The sequence below is a fragment of the Oncorhynchus gorbuscha genome, linkage group LG16 (assembly GCF_021184085.1).
Source record: "Oncorhynchus gorbuscha isolate QuinsamMale2020 ecotype Even-year linkage group LG16, OgorEven_v1.0, whole genome shotgun sequence".
Taxonomy (NCBI): Eukaryota; Metazoa; Chordata; class Actinopteri; order Salmoniformes; family Salmonidae; genus Oncorhynchus; species Oncorhynchus gorbuscha.
In genome coordinates this window covers 15,048,483-15,064,825 of record NC_060188.1, presented here as the reverse complement: position 1 = coordinate 15,064,825, position 16,343 = coordinate 15,048,483, and the positions used below count along the sequence as shown (strand labels likewise).

General features: G+C 49.9%; 1 protein-coding gene across 6 annotated transcripts in view; it reads right to left on the bottom strand.

The window, feature by feature from the left end:
* The window catches only part of LOC124000085 (RNA binding protein fox-1 homolog 3-like), a 458,756-nt gene that overhangs the window by 249,134 nt on the left and 193,279 nt on the right, over window positions 1-16,343 (bottom strand). For 4 of the 6 annotated variants that reach the window (XM_046306204.1, XM_046306199.1, XM_046306203.1 and 1 more), the window contains one exon: window positions 14,528-14,611. The exons of the other annotated variants lie outside the window; for them this stretch is intronic. In XM_046306204.1, coding sequence (XP_046162160.1) covers window positions 14,528-14,549 — 22 coding nt within the window. In that variant the 5' untranslated portion in view covers window positions 14,550-14,611. The remainder of the gene's footprint in view (window positions 1-14,527; window positions 14,612-16,343) is intronic. 6 annotated transcript variants of the gene reach the window in all.

The window sequence follows — 16,343 nt, the reverse complement described above, 5'->3', positions numbered from 1 at the left end:
CACACAGAGACAATAACAGTAAAGCAAACAGGCCTTTGCACCGGTGCTTCTTGCCTCCCTAGTGATACATGCCAGAGATAACAGCTTCATTTCAACCTCAGCACTTTTACTGCTCTGTCCAAGACATTCACTGTGTCAATGTATCAACGCACCACCATGCTAGTCACTCTCCACTGCGACAACTCTCAATTTCTCCTATGATAGAAGTCCTGAGAGGTGGCATGCTCTAGCTTCCACACATCCCGCCTTCCTGTGATCCGTCTCTGCTCTTTGGAGACCAGCCTGGCTGTTAGTGTGTGAGGGGACGGGTCAGAGGGCCAGATGTGTGATTGAATCCTTCATAGTGGGACGAACGAGAGGGTTGGATTTCTCTCCACTGTGATTCTGCCGTGGCGGCACGCTCTTCCCTCAGCGAAGAGATCTATCTCCTCATCCACTTTCAAAGGCAGCTAGCTGTATTATGACACGATCCAACACTCAAAACAACAAGAATCCTCTGATACCTCTCCATATTGGCCATGAACCAGAGAGAAAATACATTTACACATTTCAGACCATCCCAGTTGTTGTTATTCAATACACCAGCCAAAACAAACACTAGCCCATTCAGTGGCTAGTCTCTATCATTTCACTATCCTTATCAAGCTCACAATGTGAACAGGAAGCTTTCCATGTTGGCAGAGGCTTCCCCTGGTAAAGCTGTGTGTGGTAGAGCCTGACTCTGTCATGGGTGGGGGGCGCTGGATAGGGGGTGGGGGAACCAGGCAGGTCAGAGTGCTGGACTATGATTAACATTGACATCAGGGAGACACCACCTACATCTGTGGGGGTCAGGGGGCATAAAGGGTAACTTTTCAGAGAACATGGCAGAGAGAGAGAGAGAGAGAGAGAGAGAGAGAGAGAGAGAGAGAGAGAGAGAGAGAGAGAGAGAGAGAGAGAGAGAGAGAGAGAGAGAGAGAGAGAGAGAGAGAGAGAGAGAACAGATCTCTACCCTACATTCTCAGTCCCATCTTTTATGATGAGGAAAGCGAGTTTGGATGAAATGACGTGTTTTTATTGTGTGCTTAAAATGATATAGCTTAATATTCAATTTTCCACATCCAGAGGAAGATGCACCTCTTTTGCATTCACGGCACCACCGTCTGCAGTGTTATGACAGCAGATCTTCTGAGCTTATGCATCTTACACATGAGTAATGATCCTCCGACTTCAAAACAACACCAGTGCACTTATGCAGAGGAAGAAGACAGTGGAACGGATATACACAGGCAAGTTTCTTCTTATCCTCAGGGAAGTCAGAATGAAACGTGCTTTTATCATGTGTCATAAGCACTGCTCATGCCCCCCCCCACCACCACACACCCCACAAACCTACTTCCACCCCCCTCGCTCATATCCATGTTGAACCCCCCCGTCAAAAAATATTGGCAAACGTTGTAATTACGTGTGGAGTATCTTACAGCCCTTACATGGCTCGGGGGTTCAATCAGTGGCGGGCCTGATATTCCAGTTTTATCATATTTTAGTTTTATTCGAGGACGTGGCAGCAGCAGGCCTCCAGTCAGCCATAATTGAAACGAGGGGAGGAAGGAGGAAGATGTAGAGGCTCTATGCCCCACTCCTTGTAATCAAGCCCTTACTCCTGTGTGCTTTGCCCATTTTTCAAAGTGAAATATACTCGCAATCTGTATCGTAATACGTCGCCAGTCGCTCCTTCCTCCAGCCCAGAGCCTCGGGGTAATTAGGCATGAGAAAGTGTGCTTTTGAGATGAGGAAGAACCGAGCATTAAGGCTGTTCATGTAACACAACTAGGCCATGGATGTTGCCTGGCGTATATGCAAAATATTCAATTAACAGGTTTACATGATGAGGCACATTAAATTGTCACACTCCTATATTCACTCTGCATTATTCAATAATTTGGCGCTCGGGCAATGTATTCTGTTTGATTCTCTGCATTATCTGTTCAGCTGAATTCCATACATGTGAATGTGATATGCGGCTGGTTTGATTGGGAGGGGGAGAATGGTGAGAAAGCGGCACCGGGGACTGATGGAGAAGTTGATGTATGATCCCTGGTGGCTGGGCTTATTTGAAGCGTGGAGCTGGGCAGGTGATTCAGAGGCGCTGGCTCTTTAAACAGTGTAATGAGCCAGAGAGGATGCTGCCTTCTCTCTCGTTCCATCCATTCCTCTCTCTCTCTCTCTCTCTCTCTCTCTCTCTCTCATCGCACTGTTCCACATCAGTCGGCTGAGGCTGGGGTTTTTACGAGGGTCAGTCCTCACCCTGCCAGGCCACGCTACTCTCAGGAAGTCCCTGCTGTTGTCTCTGCTGCTGGGCTCTCTGGGGAATACCTCACCACACGGCGCTGCGCCACGCGGAGCGGAGCAGAGCCCAGTGCATGCACCCACGCTGTCACACAACGGCAGTGGTAAAGGGTCCAACACGCATTACCACAGAGCAGGACACAAAGGGCAGCACTGCAGGGGATGACCCCTTCCAGCTGGCACACTGACACACACCGGGGGATACCGGTGTGTGTGTGTGTGTGTGTGTGTGTGTGTGTGTGTGTGTGTGTGTGTGTGTGTGTGTGTGTGTGTGTGTGTGTGTGTGTGTGTGTGTGTGTGTGTGTGTGTGTGTGTGTGTGTGTGTGTGTGTGTGTGTGTGTGTGTGTGTGTGTGTGTGTGTGTGTGTGTGAAAGAGTAAAAGTGCATGAATACATGCATGTGTGTGTTTAAGCATAATGTAAGTGTGTGAGCACATAATTAGTGTAAGTATGCATGAAAGTGTAAGCGTGTGTGTTTGAGTACATGTGTGCTGTGTTTTATGTGATGGTTAGAATAGTAAGGCCCCTCACAGCATCACAGGCAGGCACCCCGATGGGGGTACAGAGACGAGAGGGGAGGGCTACGACACACAGCTTTTCATTGATGCTGATAATATATAAATGCATGCCCACATGGATGCTGCTCCTAAATAGACAAACACATACATCAATTTCCAAATCTAACACATTTGAAATTCAAATGTCCGAGCACATTTTTTACAATATGTCTCATTTCTCTCCGTAATTTAAAAAGAGGACTGAACATTGGAGGGAAAGAACAAATGCTGTTTGGAATTTAAGATGCATTTGGTTTGTGGCGTGATGTTGTTTCCCCCTTTCCTGTAAATCACAGGTGTGTGGAGGGACTGAGGCTGTAGCCCAGGGCTTGTTGTTGTTTCCCTCTTTCCTGTAAATCACAGGTGTGTGGAGGGACTGAGGCTGTAGCCCAGGGCTTGTTGTTGTTTCCCTCTTTCCTGTAAATCACAGGTGTGTGGAGGGACTGAGGCTGTAGCCCAGGGCTTGTTGTTGTTTCCCTCTTTCCTGTAAATCACAGGTGTGTGGAGGGACTGAGGCTGTAGCCCAGGGCTTGTTGTTGTTTCCCCTTTCCTGTAAATCACAGGTGTGTGGAGGGACTGTAGCCCAGGGCTTGTTGTTGTTTCCCTCTTTCCTGTAAATCACAGGTGTGTGGAGGGACTGAGGCAGCCCAGGGCTTGTTGTTGTTTCCCCCTTTCCTGTAAATCACAGGTGTGTGGAGGGACTGAGGCTGTAGCCCAGGGCTTGTTGTTGTTTCCCAGGGCTTGTTGTTGTTTCCCTCTTTCCTGTAAATCACAGGTGGAGGGACTTTCCTGTAAATCACAGGTGTGTGGAGGGACTGAGGCTGTAGCCCAGGGCTTGTTGTTGTTTCCCCTTTCCTGTAAATCACAGGTGTGTGGAGGGACTGAGGCTGTAGCCCAGGGCTTGTTGTTGTTTCCCCCTTTCCTGTAAATCACAGGTGTGTGGAGGGACTGAGGCTGTAGCCCAGGGCTTGTTGTTGTTTCCCCCTTTCCTGTAAATCACAGGTGTGTGGAGGGACTGAGGCTGTAGCCCAGGGCTTGTTGTTGTTTCCCCCTTTCCTGTAAATCACAGGTGTGTGGAGGGACTGAGGCTGTAGCCCAGGGCTTGTTGTTGTTTCCCCCTTTCCTGTAAATCACAGGTGTGTGGAGGGACTGAGGCTGTAGCCCAGGGCTTGTTGCTGTTTCCCTCTTTCCTGTAAATCACAGGTGTGTGGAGGGACTGAGGCTGTAGCCCAGGGCTTGTTGTTGTTTCCTTTCCTGTAAATCTTTGGAGGGACTGAGGCTGTAGCCCAGGGCTTGTTGTTGTTTCCCTCTTTCCTGTAAATCACAGGTGTGTGGAGGGACTGAGGCTGTAGCCCAGGGCTTGTTGTTGTTTCCCTCTTTCCTGTAAATCACAGGTGTGTGGAGGGACTGAGGCTGTAGCCCAGGGCTTGTTGTTGTTTCCCCCTTTCCTGTAAATCACAGGTGTGTGGAGGGACTGAGGCTGTAGCCCAGGGCTTGTTTCCCCTTTCCTGTTGTTTCCCCCTTTCCTGTAAATCACAGGTGTGTGGAGGGACTGAGGCTGTAGCCCAGGGCTTGTTGTTGTTTCCCCCTTTCCTGTAAATCACAGGTGTGTGGAGGGACTGAGGGACTGAGGCTTGTTGTTGTTTCCCCCTTTCCTGTAAATCACAGGTGTGTGGAGGGAGGGCTTAGCCCAGGGCTTGTTGTGTTTCCCCCTTTCCTGTAAATCACAGGTGTGTGGAGGGACTGAGGCTGTAGCCCAGGGCTTGTTGTTGTTTCCCCTTTCCTTTCCTGTAAATCACAGGTGTAAATGTAGAGGGACTGAGGCTGTAGCCCAGGGCTTGTTGTTGTTTCCCCCTTTCCTTTGTGGAGGGACTGAGGCTGTAGCCCAGGGCTTGTTTGTTTCCCCCTTTCCTGTAAATCACAGGTGTGTGGAGGGACTGAGGCTGTAGCCCAGGGCTTGTTGTTGTTTCCCCCTTTCCTGTAAATCACAGGTGTGTGGAGGGACTGAGGCTGTAGCCCAGGGCTTGTTGTTGTTTCCTGTAAATCACAGGTGTGTGGAGGGACCCCCTTTCCTGTAAATCACAGGTGTGTGGAGGGACTGAGGCTGTAGCCCAGGGCTTGTTGTTGTTTCCCCTTTCCTGTAAATCACAGGTGTGTGGAGGGACTGAGGCTGTAGCCCAGGGCTTGTTGTTGTTTCCCTTGTTGTTGTTTCCCCCTTTCCTGTAAATCACAGGTGTGTGGAGGGACTGAGGCTGTAGCCCAGGGCTTGTTGTTGTTTCCCCCTTTCCTGTAAATCACAGGTGTGTGGAGGGACTGAGGCTGTAGCCCAGGGCTTGTTGCTGTTTCCCCCTTTCCTGTAAATCACAGGTGTGTGGAGGGACTGAGGCTGTAGCCCAGGGCTTGTTGCTGCTGACAGGTTCAGTGTTTCAGGACTTCACTCCTTTTCAATGACACTTCTGAATTGAGAAGCAGAGGGAGAGAAAAGAGGTTTCTGCTGGAGGTTGAATTAAAGAGTCTCTCTCTCCCTCTTTTTTTCCCGGTGGCGTTTAAAATCAATTCATTCAGTGGACTGCTGACACAGCCAGGCCCGGAGAGCCTAGGATTTATGGCTCCCTCTAATGGGCATGCTCTGAACCAAAGCCCTGCCGTCAGCACAATCCAGCTAGCCGCCCGCCCGCTCCCTCGCTCCTCACTTTTAAAGACACAGGCACCCCCCTCCATCCTCCTCCTCTCCCCCAATCCCTTCCACTGTGGAGGAGCTCCTACGGCCATGCGAGGGGGCTGAGGAAAACACTGCCGGCGGTAACACAGGAGGAATTTTGAAAATCGGTGAAATCTAAACTATTAATCACAAAGTAAGCTAATTATATATGAGTGAGAGACCAATAAGACGATGGAGAGAAAGAAAGAGAGAGAATGGAACGGAGGAAGAGATGCTGAACAATTCCATTTTGAATTTAGAAATGCATTGGGTGTTTACTTTGAAAGGACCATAACTTCACACAGTTTGAATGGCATATTCTGATTCAAATCGATGCATTGCTATTGGTAAGGTGTATTTAGAGTTCAAAATGATTTCAAATGTAAAACCTCTAATGTCAATAAGAAGATTTTAGTACTGTCTATCTACCAATTCCACAAGTGGTATTTCTTATAGAGTGGTCTATAAATTGGTTCTTTATCCATTAACTTGTCTGACCTGTGGGGTGTATGTGGTCGCTACATATTCATATATTCATAACCTAGTATAGTGTCAGAGTGTCAGGAACAATTTCTGACTGAAGGAAAAAAGACGATTGAAAACACTAGCCCATGAGCCCAGCCAGTGTGAGATGTGTATAACAGATGATTGCCTGAATTGTGATGACTAGCACAAGTCATTCCCTCAACTCTGCCCATCATCAACACAGTGTTACATCCAGGTGTGTGTGTGTCCATCCGTGTATGTGTGTCTGTGACAGAGACAAGCACCGTATATAAAATAGAAAGAAATGGAGAATCGGAACCCAATGGAGAAAAGGAAGAGAGAGAGAGGGGGAAATAATATGAGAAGTGAGGAAATGTGTTGCTGTACAGGGGTGGTATAATAGCAGAATAGATGGTGTTCTGCCGCAGGGCCTGAGGAGGAGATAGTCCCTGTATAACCTACAACTTCTCAATGTTTTCAATGTTCATCTGCCAGTACAGTGATACCAGAGAGAGATAACAACCATCACAGCAGCCCCACAGCTCCTGATCCACGTCTAACTCCAGCTAACATCCCTATGAGGTGAATGTATTACTGCCACTGAATTACCCCTGACTTTACTCCTATTCTCCAGCTACCACTACAGTTATAGCCATAACTGACCATTTGTCCGCCTTCATTATGAAGCCATGCATGGAGAATCCAGCTCAGTCTCCAGCCGTCACATTCAATTTCAAAATACAATTCACCCCCCCAAATCCCCACCAGTTCTCCCTTAGTTATGTTCAACCTTCTCCTTGTTTGAACAACTACGATGTGATTAAAATAGATTACACACCTTGTTAGCGGAGTGTTCCATATTTGATAGGGCGGTGCTTTGAGACAGCCAACCTCGTCCGTGATTCAAAGCCATTGTGGCCTTGTTCTGTGGCTATTTGTTTAATAAGCCCTGCTACACCAGTGGACCTTTTAAGTGAACAGACTCCCCTGCAGCAAAGGCAAAGATCAATACCCACACCTGGAGAAAAAAAATAACGGCCAAGGATTTTCTATCCCGGCCCCTTTTATATAGTGAAATAAGAGCAGGAAGATAATCAGTGTGGCTGTAATAATCATAGCCGCAAAAACAGACAGAGGGGAAGTGGCCTATTTTTGAAGGAATCCCACAGGTCAACCATGCAGAGTGAGATGTTTAGGACCGGTGAGACCACCACGGACCAGATTCCTCACACTAAGCCGAGCTAACAGTTGAACCAGTTATATTATCTCTTGAAGGAATATTATACATACAAAGTCTTTGTGGCTAAATGAACTCATTGTTATCTCCATCTTCTCCGCCTGCTGATTGAAAGCTTCTAGTGTGATGGCTGATTGGGGAAGCCGTCCATTTGTACCAATATAGCACACTAGGACTTCACACCCAGGAGTAATACAGAGTCATATGTCCTAGATATGAGTGAAAAGAAGCTCTTCAGGGGTCTGCTGACACACAGAGAAGAACAAAGTACGCAGGAGGGAGAAATCTAATATTGTAGTCAATGAGCTCTGTTTGACAGGGGACGAGACTCAAGCTGCCTTGAAAACAAATTTTCATTATACTTATATCGTGATCATATAAGAAAGTCTAACTAGAGGCCACGGTAAATTAGAGCCAATTAGTACCATATTGTCTGTTTTTAACAGCGGCAAATTAACAGGCTCTAGAACTCGAGTGTTTATTTCATAAATCATTGGAATGTTGCACCTGTTGAGAATGCAAAGAGATTAGGTATTTGATTTAAATCTTATATCAAAACATTTGGGGAGCCTTTTTGTTTACACTTGTTTATTTATCAGCGTAAAGCTGCACTTTGGCTCCCGTTTCGTGTATGAGCAGAGTTAGCAGCACTGTGTGAGCGCAGTTTGGGGGGGGGGGGGCACCCACCAGCTAGCACAGGAGCACTGGATGTCCATCATTACCACACCACACCGCTGATCACCGCAATAATATAGAACTATAACCAAGCAATTAGTTTAATGGAAAACAGCACTCTCAGTGTGATGTGGTAAGGTGCAATGGGCACACCTCTTGGGCCTCGCCAGTGGAAACTCGAGGCTGAAGGTTGTGGAGTGGAAAGGTAATGGCAGAGAGAGAGAATCTCATGGTAGAGAGGGAGAGGCAGGGGAGGAGAGAGAATCTCATGGTAGAGAGGGAGAGGCAGGGGAGGAGAGAGAATCTCATGGTAGAGAGGGAGAGGCAGGGGAGGAGAGAGAATCTCATGGTAGAGAGGGAGAGGCAGGGGAGGAGAGAGAATCTCATGGTAGAGAGGGAGAGGCAGGGGGGAGGAGAGAATCTCATGGTAGAGAGGGAGAGGCAGGGGAGGAGAGAGAATCTCATGGTAGAGGGAGAGGCAGGGGAGGAGAGAGAATCTCATGGTAGAGAGGGAGAGGCAGGGGAGGAGAGAATCTCATGGTAGAGAGGGAGAGGCAGGGGAGGAGAGAGAATCTCATGGTAGAGAGGGAGAGGCAGGGGAGGAGAGAGAATCTCATGGTAGAGAGGGAGAGGCAGGGGAGGAGAGAGAATCTCATGGTAGAGAGGGAGAGGCAGGGGAGGAGAGAGAATCTCATGGTAGAGAGGGAGAGGCAGGGGAGGAGAGAGAATCTCATGGTAGAGAGGGAGAGGCAGGGGAGGAGAGAGAATCTCATGGTAGAGGGAGAGGCAGGGGAGGGAGAGAATCTCATGGTAGAGAGGGAGAGGCAGGGGAGGAGAGAGAATCTCATGGTAGAGAGGGAGAGGCAGGGGAGGAGAGAGAATCTCATGGTAGAGAGGGAGAGGCAGGGGAGGAGAGAGAATCTCATGGTAGAGAGGGAGAGGCAGGGGAGGAGAGAGAATCTCATGGTAGAGAGGGAGAGGCAGGGGAGGAGAGAGAATCTCATGGTAGAGAGGGAGAGGCAGGGGAGGATAGAGAATCTCATGGTAGAGAGGGAGAGGCAGGGGAGGAGAGAGAATCTCATGGTAGAGAGGGAGAGGCAGGGGAGGATAGAGAATCTCATGGTAGAGAGGGAGAGGCAGGGGAGGATAGAGAATCTCATGGTAGAGGGAGAGGCAGGGGAGGAGAGAGAATCTCATGGTAGAGAGGGAGAGGCAGGGGAGGAGAGAGAATCTCATGGTAGAGAGGGAGAGGCAGGGGAGGATAGAGAATCTCATGGTAGAGGGAGAGGCAGGGGAGGATAGAGAATCTCATGGTAGAGAGGGAGAGGCAGGGGAGGATAGAGAATCTCATGGTAGAGAGGGAGAGGCAGGGGAGGAGAGAGAATCTCATGGTAGAGAGGGAGAGGCAGGGGAGGAGAGAGAATCTCATGGTAGAGAGGGAGAGGCAGGGGAGGAGAGAGAATCTCATGGTAGAGAGGGAGAGGCAGGGGAGGAGAGAGAATCTCATGGTAGAGAGGGAGAGGCAGGGGAGGAGAGAGAATCTCATGGTAGAGAGGGAGAGGCAGGGGAGGAGAGAGAATCTCATGGTAGAGAGGAGAGGCAGGGGAGGAGAGAGAATCTCATGGTAGAGAGGGAGAGGCAGGGGAGGAGAGAGAATCTCATGGTAGAGAGGGAGAGGCAGGGGAGGAGAGAGAATCTCATGGTAGAGAGGGAGAGGCAGGGGAGGAGAGAGAATCTCATGGTAGAGAGGGAGAGGCAGGGGAGGATAGAGAATCTCATGGTAGAGAGGGAGAGGCAGGGGAGGATGAGAGAATCTCATGGTAGAGAGGGAGAGGCAGGGGAGGAGAGAGAATCTCATGGTAGAGAGGGAGAGGCAGGGGAGGAGAGAGAATCTCATGGTAGAGAGGAGAGGCAGGGGAGGAGAGAGAATCTCATGGTAGAGAGGGAGAGGCAGGGGAGGAGAGAGAATCTCATGGTAGAGAGGGAGAGGCAGGGGAGGATAGAGAATCTCATGGTAGAGAGGGAGAGGCAGGGGAGGAGAGAGAATCTCATGGTAGAGAGGGAGAGGCAGGGGAGGATAGAGAATCTCATGGTAGAGAGGGAGAGGCAGGGGAGGATAGAGAATCTCATGGTAGAGAGGGAGAGGCAGGGGAGGAGAGAGAATCTCATGGTAGAGAGGGAGAGGCAGGGGAGGAGAGAGAATCTCATGGTAGAGAGGGAGAGGCAGGGGAGGATAGAGAATCTCATGGTAGAGGGAGAGGCAGGGGAGGAGAGAGAATCTCATGGTAGAGAGGGAGAGGCAGGGGAGGAGAGAGAATCTCATGGTAGAGAGGGAGAGGCAGGGGAGGAGAGAGAATCTCATGGTAGAGGGAGAGGCAGGGGAGGAAGAGAATCTCATGGTAGAGAGGGAGAGGCAGGGGAGGAGAGAGAATCTCATGGTAGAGAGGGAGAGGCAGGGGAGGAGAGAGAATCTCATGGTAGAGAGGGAGAGGCAGGGGAGGAGAGAGAATCTCATGGTAGAGAGGGAGAGGCAGGGGAGGAGAGAGAATCTCATGGTAGAGAGGGAGAGGCAGGGGAGGAGAGAGAATCTCATGGTAGAGAGGGAGAGGCAGGGGAGGATAGAGAATCTCATGGTAGAGAGGGAGAGGCAGGGGAGGAGAGGGGAGAAGAGAATCTCATGGTAGAGAGGGAGAGGCAGGGGAGGAGAGAGAATCTCATGGTAGAGAGGGAGAGGCAGGGGAGGAGAGAGAATCTCATGGTAGAGAGGGAGAGGCAGGGGAGGAGAGAGAATCTCATGGTAGAGAGGGAGAGGCAGGGGAGGAGAGAGAATCTCATGGTAGAGAGGGAGAGGCAGGGGAGGAGAGAGAATCTCATGGTAGAGAGGGAGAGGCAGGGGAGGAGAGAGAATCTCATGGTAGAGAGGGAGAGGCAGGGGAGGAGAGAGAATCTCATGGTAGAGAGGGAGAGGCAGGGGAGGAGAGAGAATCTCATGGTAGAGAGGGAGAGGCAGGGGAGGAGAGAGAATCTCATGGTAGAGAGGGAGAGGCAGGGGAGGAGAGAGAATCTCATGGTAGAGAGGGAGAGGCAGGGGAGGATAGAGAATCTCATGGTAGAGAGGGAGAGGCAGGGGAGGAGAGAGAATCTCATGGTAGAGAGGGAGAGGCAGGGGAGGAGAGAGAATCTCATGGTAGAGAGGGAGAGGCAGGGGAGGATAGAGAATCTCATGGTAGAGAGGAGAGGCAGGGGAGGAGAGAGAATCTCATGGTAGAGAGGGAGAGGCAGGGGAGGAGAGAGAATCTCATGGTAGAGAGGGAGAGGCAGGGGAGGAGAGAGAATCTCATGGTAGAGAGGGAGAGGCAGGGGAGGAGAGAGAATCTCATGGTAGAGAGGGAGAGGCAGGGGAGGTGAGAGAATCTCATGGTAGAGAGGGAGAGGCAGGGGAGGAGAGAGAATCTCATGGTAGAGAGGGAGAGGCAGGGGAGGAGAGAGAATCTCATGGTAGAGAGGGAGAGGCAGGGGAGGATAGAGAATCTCATGGTAGAGAGGGAGAGGCAGGGGAGGAGAGAGAATCTCATGGTAGAGAGGGAGAGGCAGGGGAGGAGAGAGAATCTCATGGTAGAGAGGGAGAGGCAGGGGAGGAGAGAGAATCTCATGGTAGAGAGGGAGAGGCAGGGGAGGATAGAGAATCTCATGGTAGAGAGGGAGAGGAGGGGAGAGAGAATCTCATGGTAGAGAGGGAGAGGGGAGGAGAGAGAATCTCATGGTAGAGAGGGAGAGGCAGGGGAGGATAGAGAATCTCATGGTAGAGAGGGAGAGGCAGGGGAGGAGAGAGAATCTCATGGTAGAGAGGGAGAGGCAGGGGAGGAGAGAGAATCTCATGGTAGAGAGGGAGAGGCAGGGGAGGAGAGAGAATCTCATGGTAGAGAGGGAGAGGCAGGGGAGGAGAGAGAATCTCATGGTAGAGAGGGAGAGGCAGGGGAGGAGAGAGAATCTCATGGTAGAGAGGGAGAGGCAGGGGAGGAGAGAGAATCTCATGGTAGAGGGAGAGGCAGGGGGAGGGGGAGAGAGAATCTCATGGTAGAGAGGGAGAGGCAGGGGAGGAGAGAGAATCTCATGGTAGAGAGGGAGAGGCAGGGGAGGAGAGAGAATCTCATGGTAGAGAGGGAGAGGCAGGGGAGGAGAGAGAATCTCATGGTAGAGAGGGAGAGGCAGGGGAGGAGAGAGAATCTCATGGTAGAGAGGGAGAGGCAGGGGAGGAGAGAGAATCTCATGGTAGAGAGGGAGAGGCAGGGGAGGAGAGAGAATCTCATGGTAGAGAGGGAGAGGCAGGGGAGGAGAGAGAATCTCATGGTAGAGAGGGAGAGGCAGGGGAGGAGAGAGAATCTCATGGTAGAGAGGGAGAGGCAGGGGAGGAGAGAGAATCTCATGGTAGAGAGGGAGAGGCAGGGGAGGAGAGAGAATCTCATGGTAGAGAGGGAGAGGCAGGGGAGGAGACAATATTTTTATTTTGTTTGTTTATTTCACCTTTATTTAACCAGGTAATAAGCTAAGTTCTCATTTACAACTGTAACCTGGCCAAGATAAAGCAAAGCAGATGTAATGGCAGAGAGAGACGGGGGCAGGAGAGGGGGGAGGAGAGAGGATATACTGGCAGAGAGAGAGGGGGCAGGAGAGGGAGGAGAGAGGATATACTGGCAGAGAGAGAGGGGGCAGGAGAGGGGAGGAGAGAGGATATACTGGCAGAGAGAGAGTGGGGCAGGAGGGGAGGAGAGAGGATATACTGGCAGAGAGAGAGGGGGCAGGAGAGGGAGGAGAGAGAATATACTGGCAGAGAGAGAGGGGGCAGGAGAGGGGAGGAGAGAGGATATACTGGCAGAGAGAGAGGGGGCAGGAGAGGGGAGGAGAGAGGGTATACTGGCAGAGAGAGAGGGGGGCAGGAGAGGGGAGGAGAGAGGATATACTGGCAGAGAGAGAGGGGGGCAGGAGAGGAGAGAGAAGGCCCATTGATCCTCAATGCCACCTGCTGTATGTCTCCTGCGAGGCCAGCCAGGGGAGCAGGGAACACACACATGGGCCCCTGCCTGGGCCACGGCCATATGGATGAAAGCCTTGTGGAGGAGCCGAGCTAGTCTTCCGCTATCTGACCACATCAGGTTGATTGACGGTCTTAAAGTTGGTGTTTTAAAGAAGTACACACAAAGGTGTAATGACAGAGGATACACACATGCAGAGAAACAGGTACAGAGAGAGCAAGTATTGGTGTGTGTGTGTGTGTGTGTGTGTGTGTGTGTGTGTGTGTGTGTGTGTGTGTGTGTGTGTGTGTGTGTGTGTGTGTGTGTGTGTGTGTGTGTGTGTGTGTGTGTGTGTGTGTGTGTGTGTGTGTGTGTGTGTGTGTGTGTGTAATAGAGAGGCAGGTAGAGAGAGAGCAGTGTGTGTGTGTGTGTGTAATAGTGAGGCAGGTAGTGTGTGTGTGTGTGTGTGTGTGTGTGTGTGTGTGTGTGTGTGTGTGTGTGTGTGTGTGTGTGTGTGTGTGTGTGTGTGTGTGTGTGTGTGTGTGTGTGTGTGTGTGTGTGTGTGTGTGTGTGTGTGTGTGTGTGTGTGTGTGTGTGTGTGTGTGTAATAGAGAGGTAGGGAGATAGAGCAGGTGTGGTGAGTGAGTGTGTGTGTGTGTGTGTGTGTGTGTGTGTGTGTGTGTGTGTGTGTGTGTGTGTGTGTGTGTGTGTGTGTGTGTGTGTGTGTGTGTGTGTGTGTGTGTGTGTGTGTGTGTGTGTGTGTGTGTGTGTGTAATAGAGAGGCAGGTAGAGAGAGAGCAGGTGTGTGTGTGTGTGTGTGTGTGTGTGTGTGTGTGTGTGTGTGTGTGTGTGTGTGTGTGTGTGTGTGTGTGTGTGTGTGTGTGTGTGTGTGTGTGTGTGTGTGTGTGTGTGTGTGTGTGTGTGTGTGTGTGTGTGTGTGTGTGTGTGTGTGTGTGTGTGTGTGTGTGTGTAATAGAGAGGTAGGGAGAGAGAGAGCAGGTGTGTGTGTGTGTGTGTGTGTGTGTGTGTGTGTGTGTGTGTGTGTGTGTGTGTGTGTGTGTGTGTGTGTGTGTGTGTGTGTGTGTGTGTGTGTGTGTGTGTGTGTGTGTGTGTGTGTGTGTGTGTGTGTGTGTGTGTGTGTGTGTGTGTAATAGAGAGGTAGGGAGAGAGAGAGCAGGTGTGTGTGTGTGTGTGTGTGTGTGTGTGTGTGTGTGTGTGTGTGTGTGTGTGTGTGTGTGTGTGTGTGTGTGTGTGTGTGTGTGTGTGTGTGTGTGTGTGTGTGTGTGTGTGCAGTGTAGAGTAATAGAGAGGCAGGTAGAGAGCAGGTGTGTGTGTGTGTGTGTGTGTGTGTGTGTGTGTGTGTGTGTGTGTGTGTGTGTGTGTGTGTGTGTGTGTGTGTGTGTGTGTGTGTGTGTGTGTGTGTGTGTGTGTGTGTGTGTGTGTGTGTGTGTGTGTGTGTGTGATAGAGAGGCAGGTAGAGAGAGAGCAGGTGTGTGTGTGTGTGTTGGAGAGAGAGAGGCAGAGGGACGTACCTGACCAGCTGGGGGTCTCCATGTACAGGTAACGCCGGACGGGCCAAAGCTGGGTGATTCACTCACTGTTGATACTAACAAACCCTGTAGACACAAGGCAACACATCCTCAGTTTAGACAGGAGGACCAAGGCAGGCAGTTGCAGACATTTACAACGAGTCAAATGTGTGTATTTATTTGTTTGTGCGTGTGTGTCCCTGCCTGCCTGCTTGTGTGCGTGTGTTGTTTAAGTGTGTGAGTGCTCTCCTACTGTGAATGTTTCTGCTGAGCTGTGTATCTGAGCAGGCCTCAGGTTGGCTGGGGCCCAGCAGCCCAGCCGGTGAAGCACAGAGAAAACTGCATTGATTTCATCCCCCAGAAATCCCATCTCGCTGAGCCCGCCTTCTCACCCCGCCCTCCTCCCAATTAAGCATTTGCAGGGAGCCATGCCAACACAATTTGTCATTTATCAAAAGTAATTAAAAGCAATTTATTCTCTGTTGTTGATTGGGAATTGACTAATTGTTGAGACTGTACAAATGGGGATAAATAAACCAGGGAATGGATGAATTTTACATAAACTTCGAGGAAAGCATAAACACTGTAAAATGAGTCCTCGACATCTGGCTCTGTGATTCCTCTCAACATGATTACGACTGCAAAAACTGAACCAGTTGTTCATGACATTCTGATACACAACAAGTCAAAGCCAGTAAATAATATATTAGAAACAACATATTGACTAACTGACTTAAAGAGTTCTGCTGCTAGAAATAGAGGGGCTGGTAAGAACTATGGCTGCTTTTCTGTCAAGACGAGACATATCCCACTGGGCACAATTCAACGTTAATTCCACATTGGTTTGACGTAAATCGTTTAAAATGAAGTGGAAACATCGTTGATTCAACCAGTGTGTGCCCAGTGGGATGTTTCCCCGGATGGACCAACAAAGATATTTAAATATCAACATTTAAGCCAGATATTCATTTTAAAAAAACACAAGATCGCCGTTAAGGCAACCTGGGGAGGGAAAACCAAAGACCATTCAGCAGTAGAGGTTAGAGTTCATCTGTTCAGTGAAACCCAGCAATACCATTTCAACATTATCGGTAACAACCCCTGAATGCACCATTACCTTCTATAAGGGCAGAATTAAATGTCAGAATTGATTTGGGGAGGGAGGGCTGAGATATAAGCGGGCAGCTCTGGCGGCCATTTTGTTCCAGCGCGGCCCTGTATTTGGTCTCCCTGGATCATTAGCAGACGAAGCAGAGAGGAGGGCTGGAAACACATGAAGGAGGTGTGGGCACCCATCACAACTGTCTCCGGTGACAGGGGATGAAATAAAACACAGGGAAGAGAGGAAGAGTGAGAGAACCCTAAATGAAAAAGGAACTATGCACGCAGAATGCCAGAGGAGTTCTTTAAATGTCCCACTGCTTTGTAAATAAGTTAGTTAGCTAAACAAATACCTGGCTCTGTTCTGAGCGGATCACTTTACTAACCAATGCTTCTTTCGGTGCCAACAAATGGAGCCATTGCTTCAATGAGACGATTAGATTATCCCTTTGAAGGCTGCAGTTGGACAAGCAATTCTATCATTGCCTGGGAACACAGAAATAATTGGGCAACAGTGGGAAAAGTGTGATATTCACGCCTCTACTGAGACTGAACCATGCCTGGAATATCTAATGGAGCCTTTCACTCTCTCCTGCCTTGTTTGGATTCCCATTCATCATGAAAAACTCAATTACTTATGTTCCCTAACATGCATGGTTATTAATGCTCTAATTATGCTTCTCCCTCTAATCTTTTGCCTTGCAATTTGGGTGATATA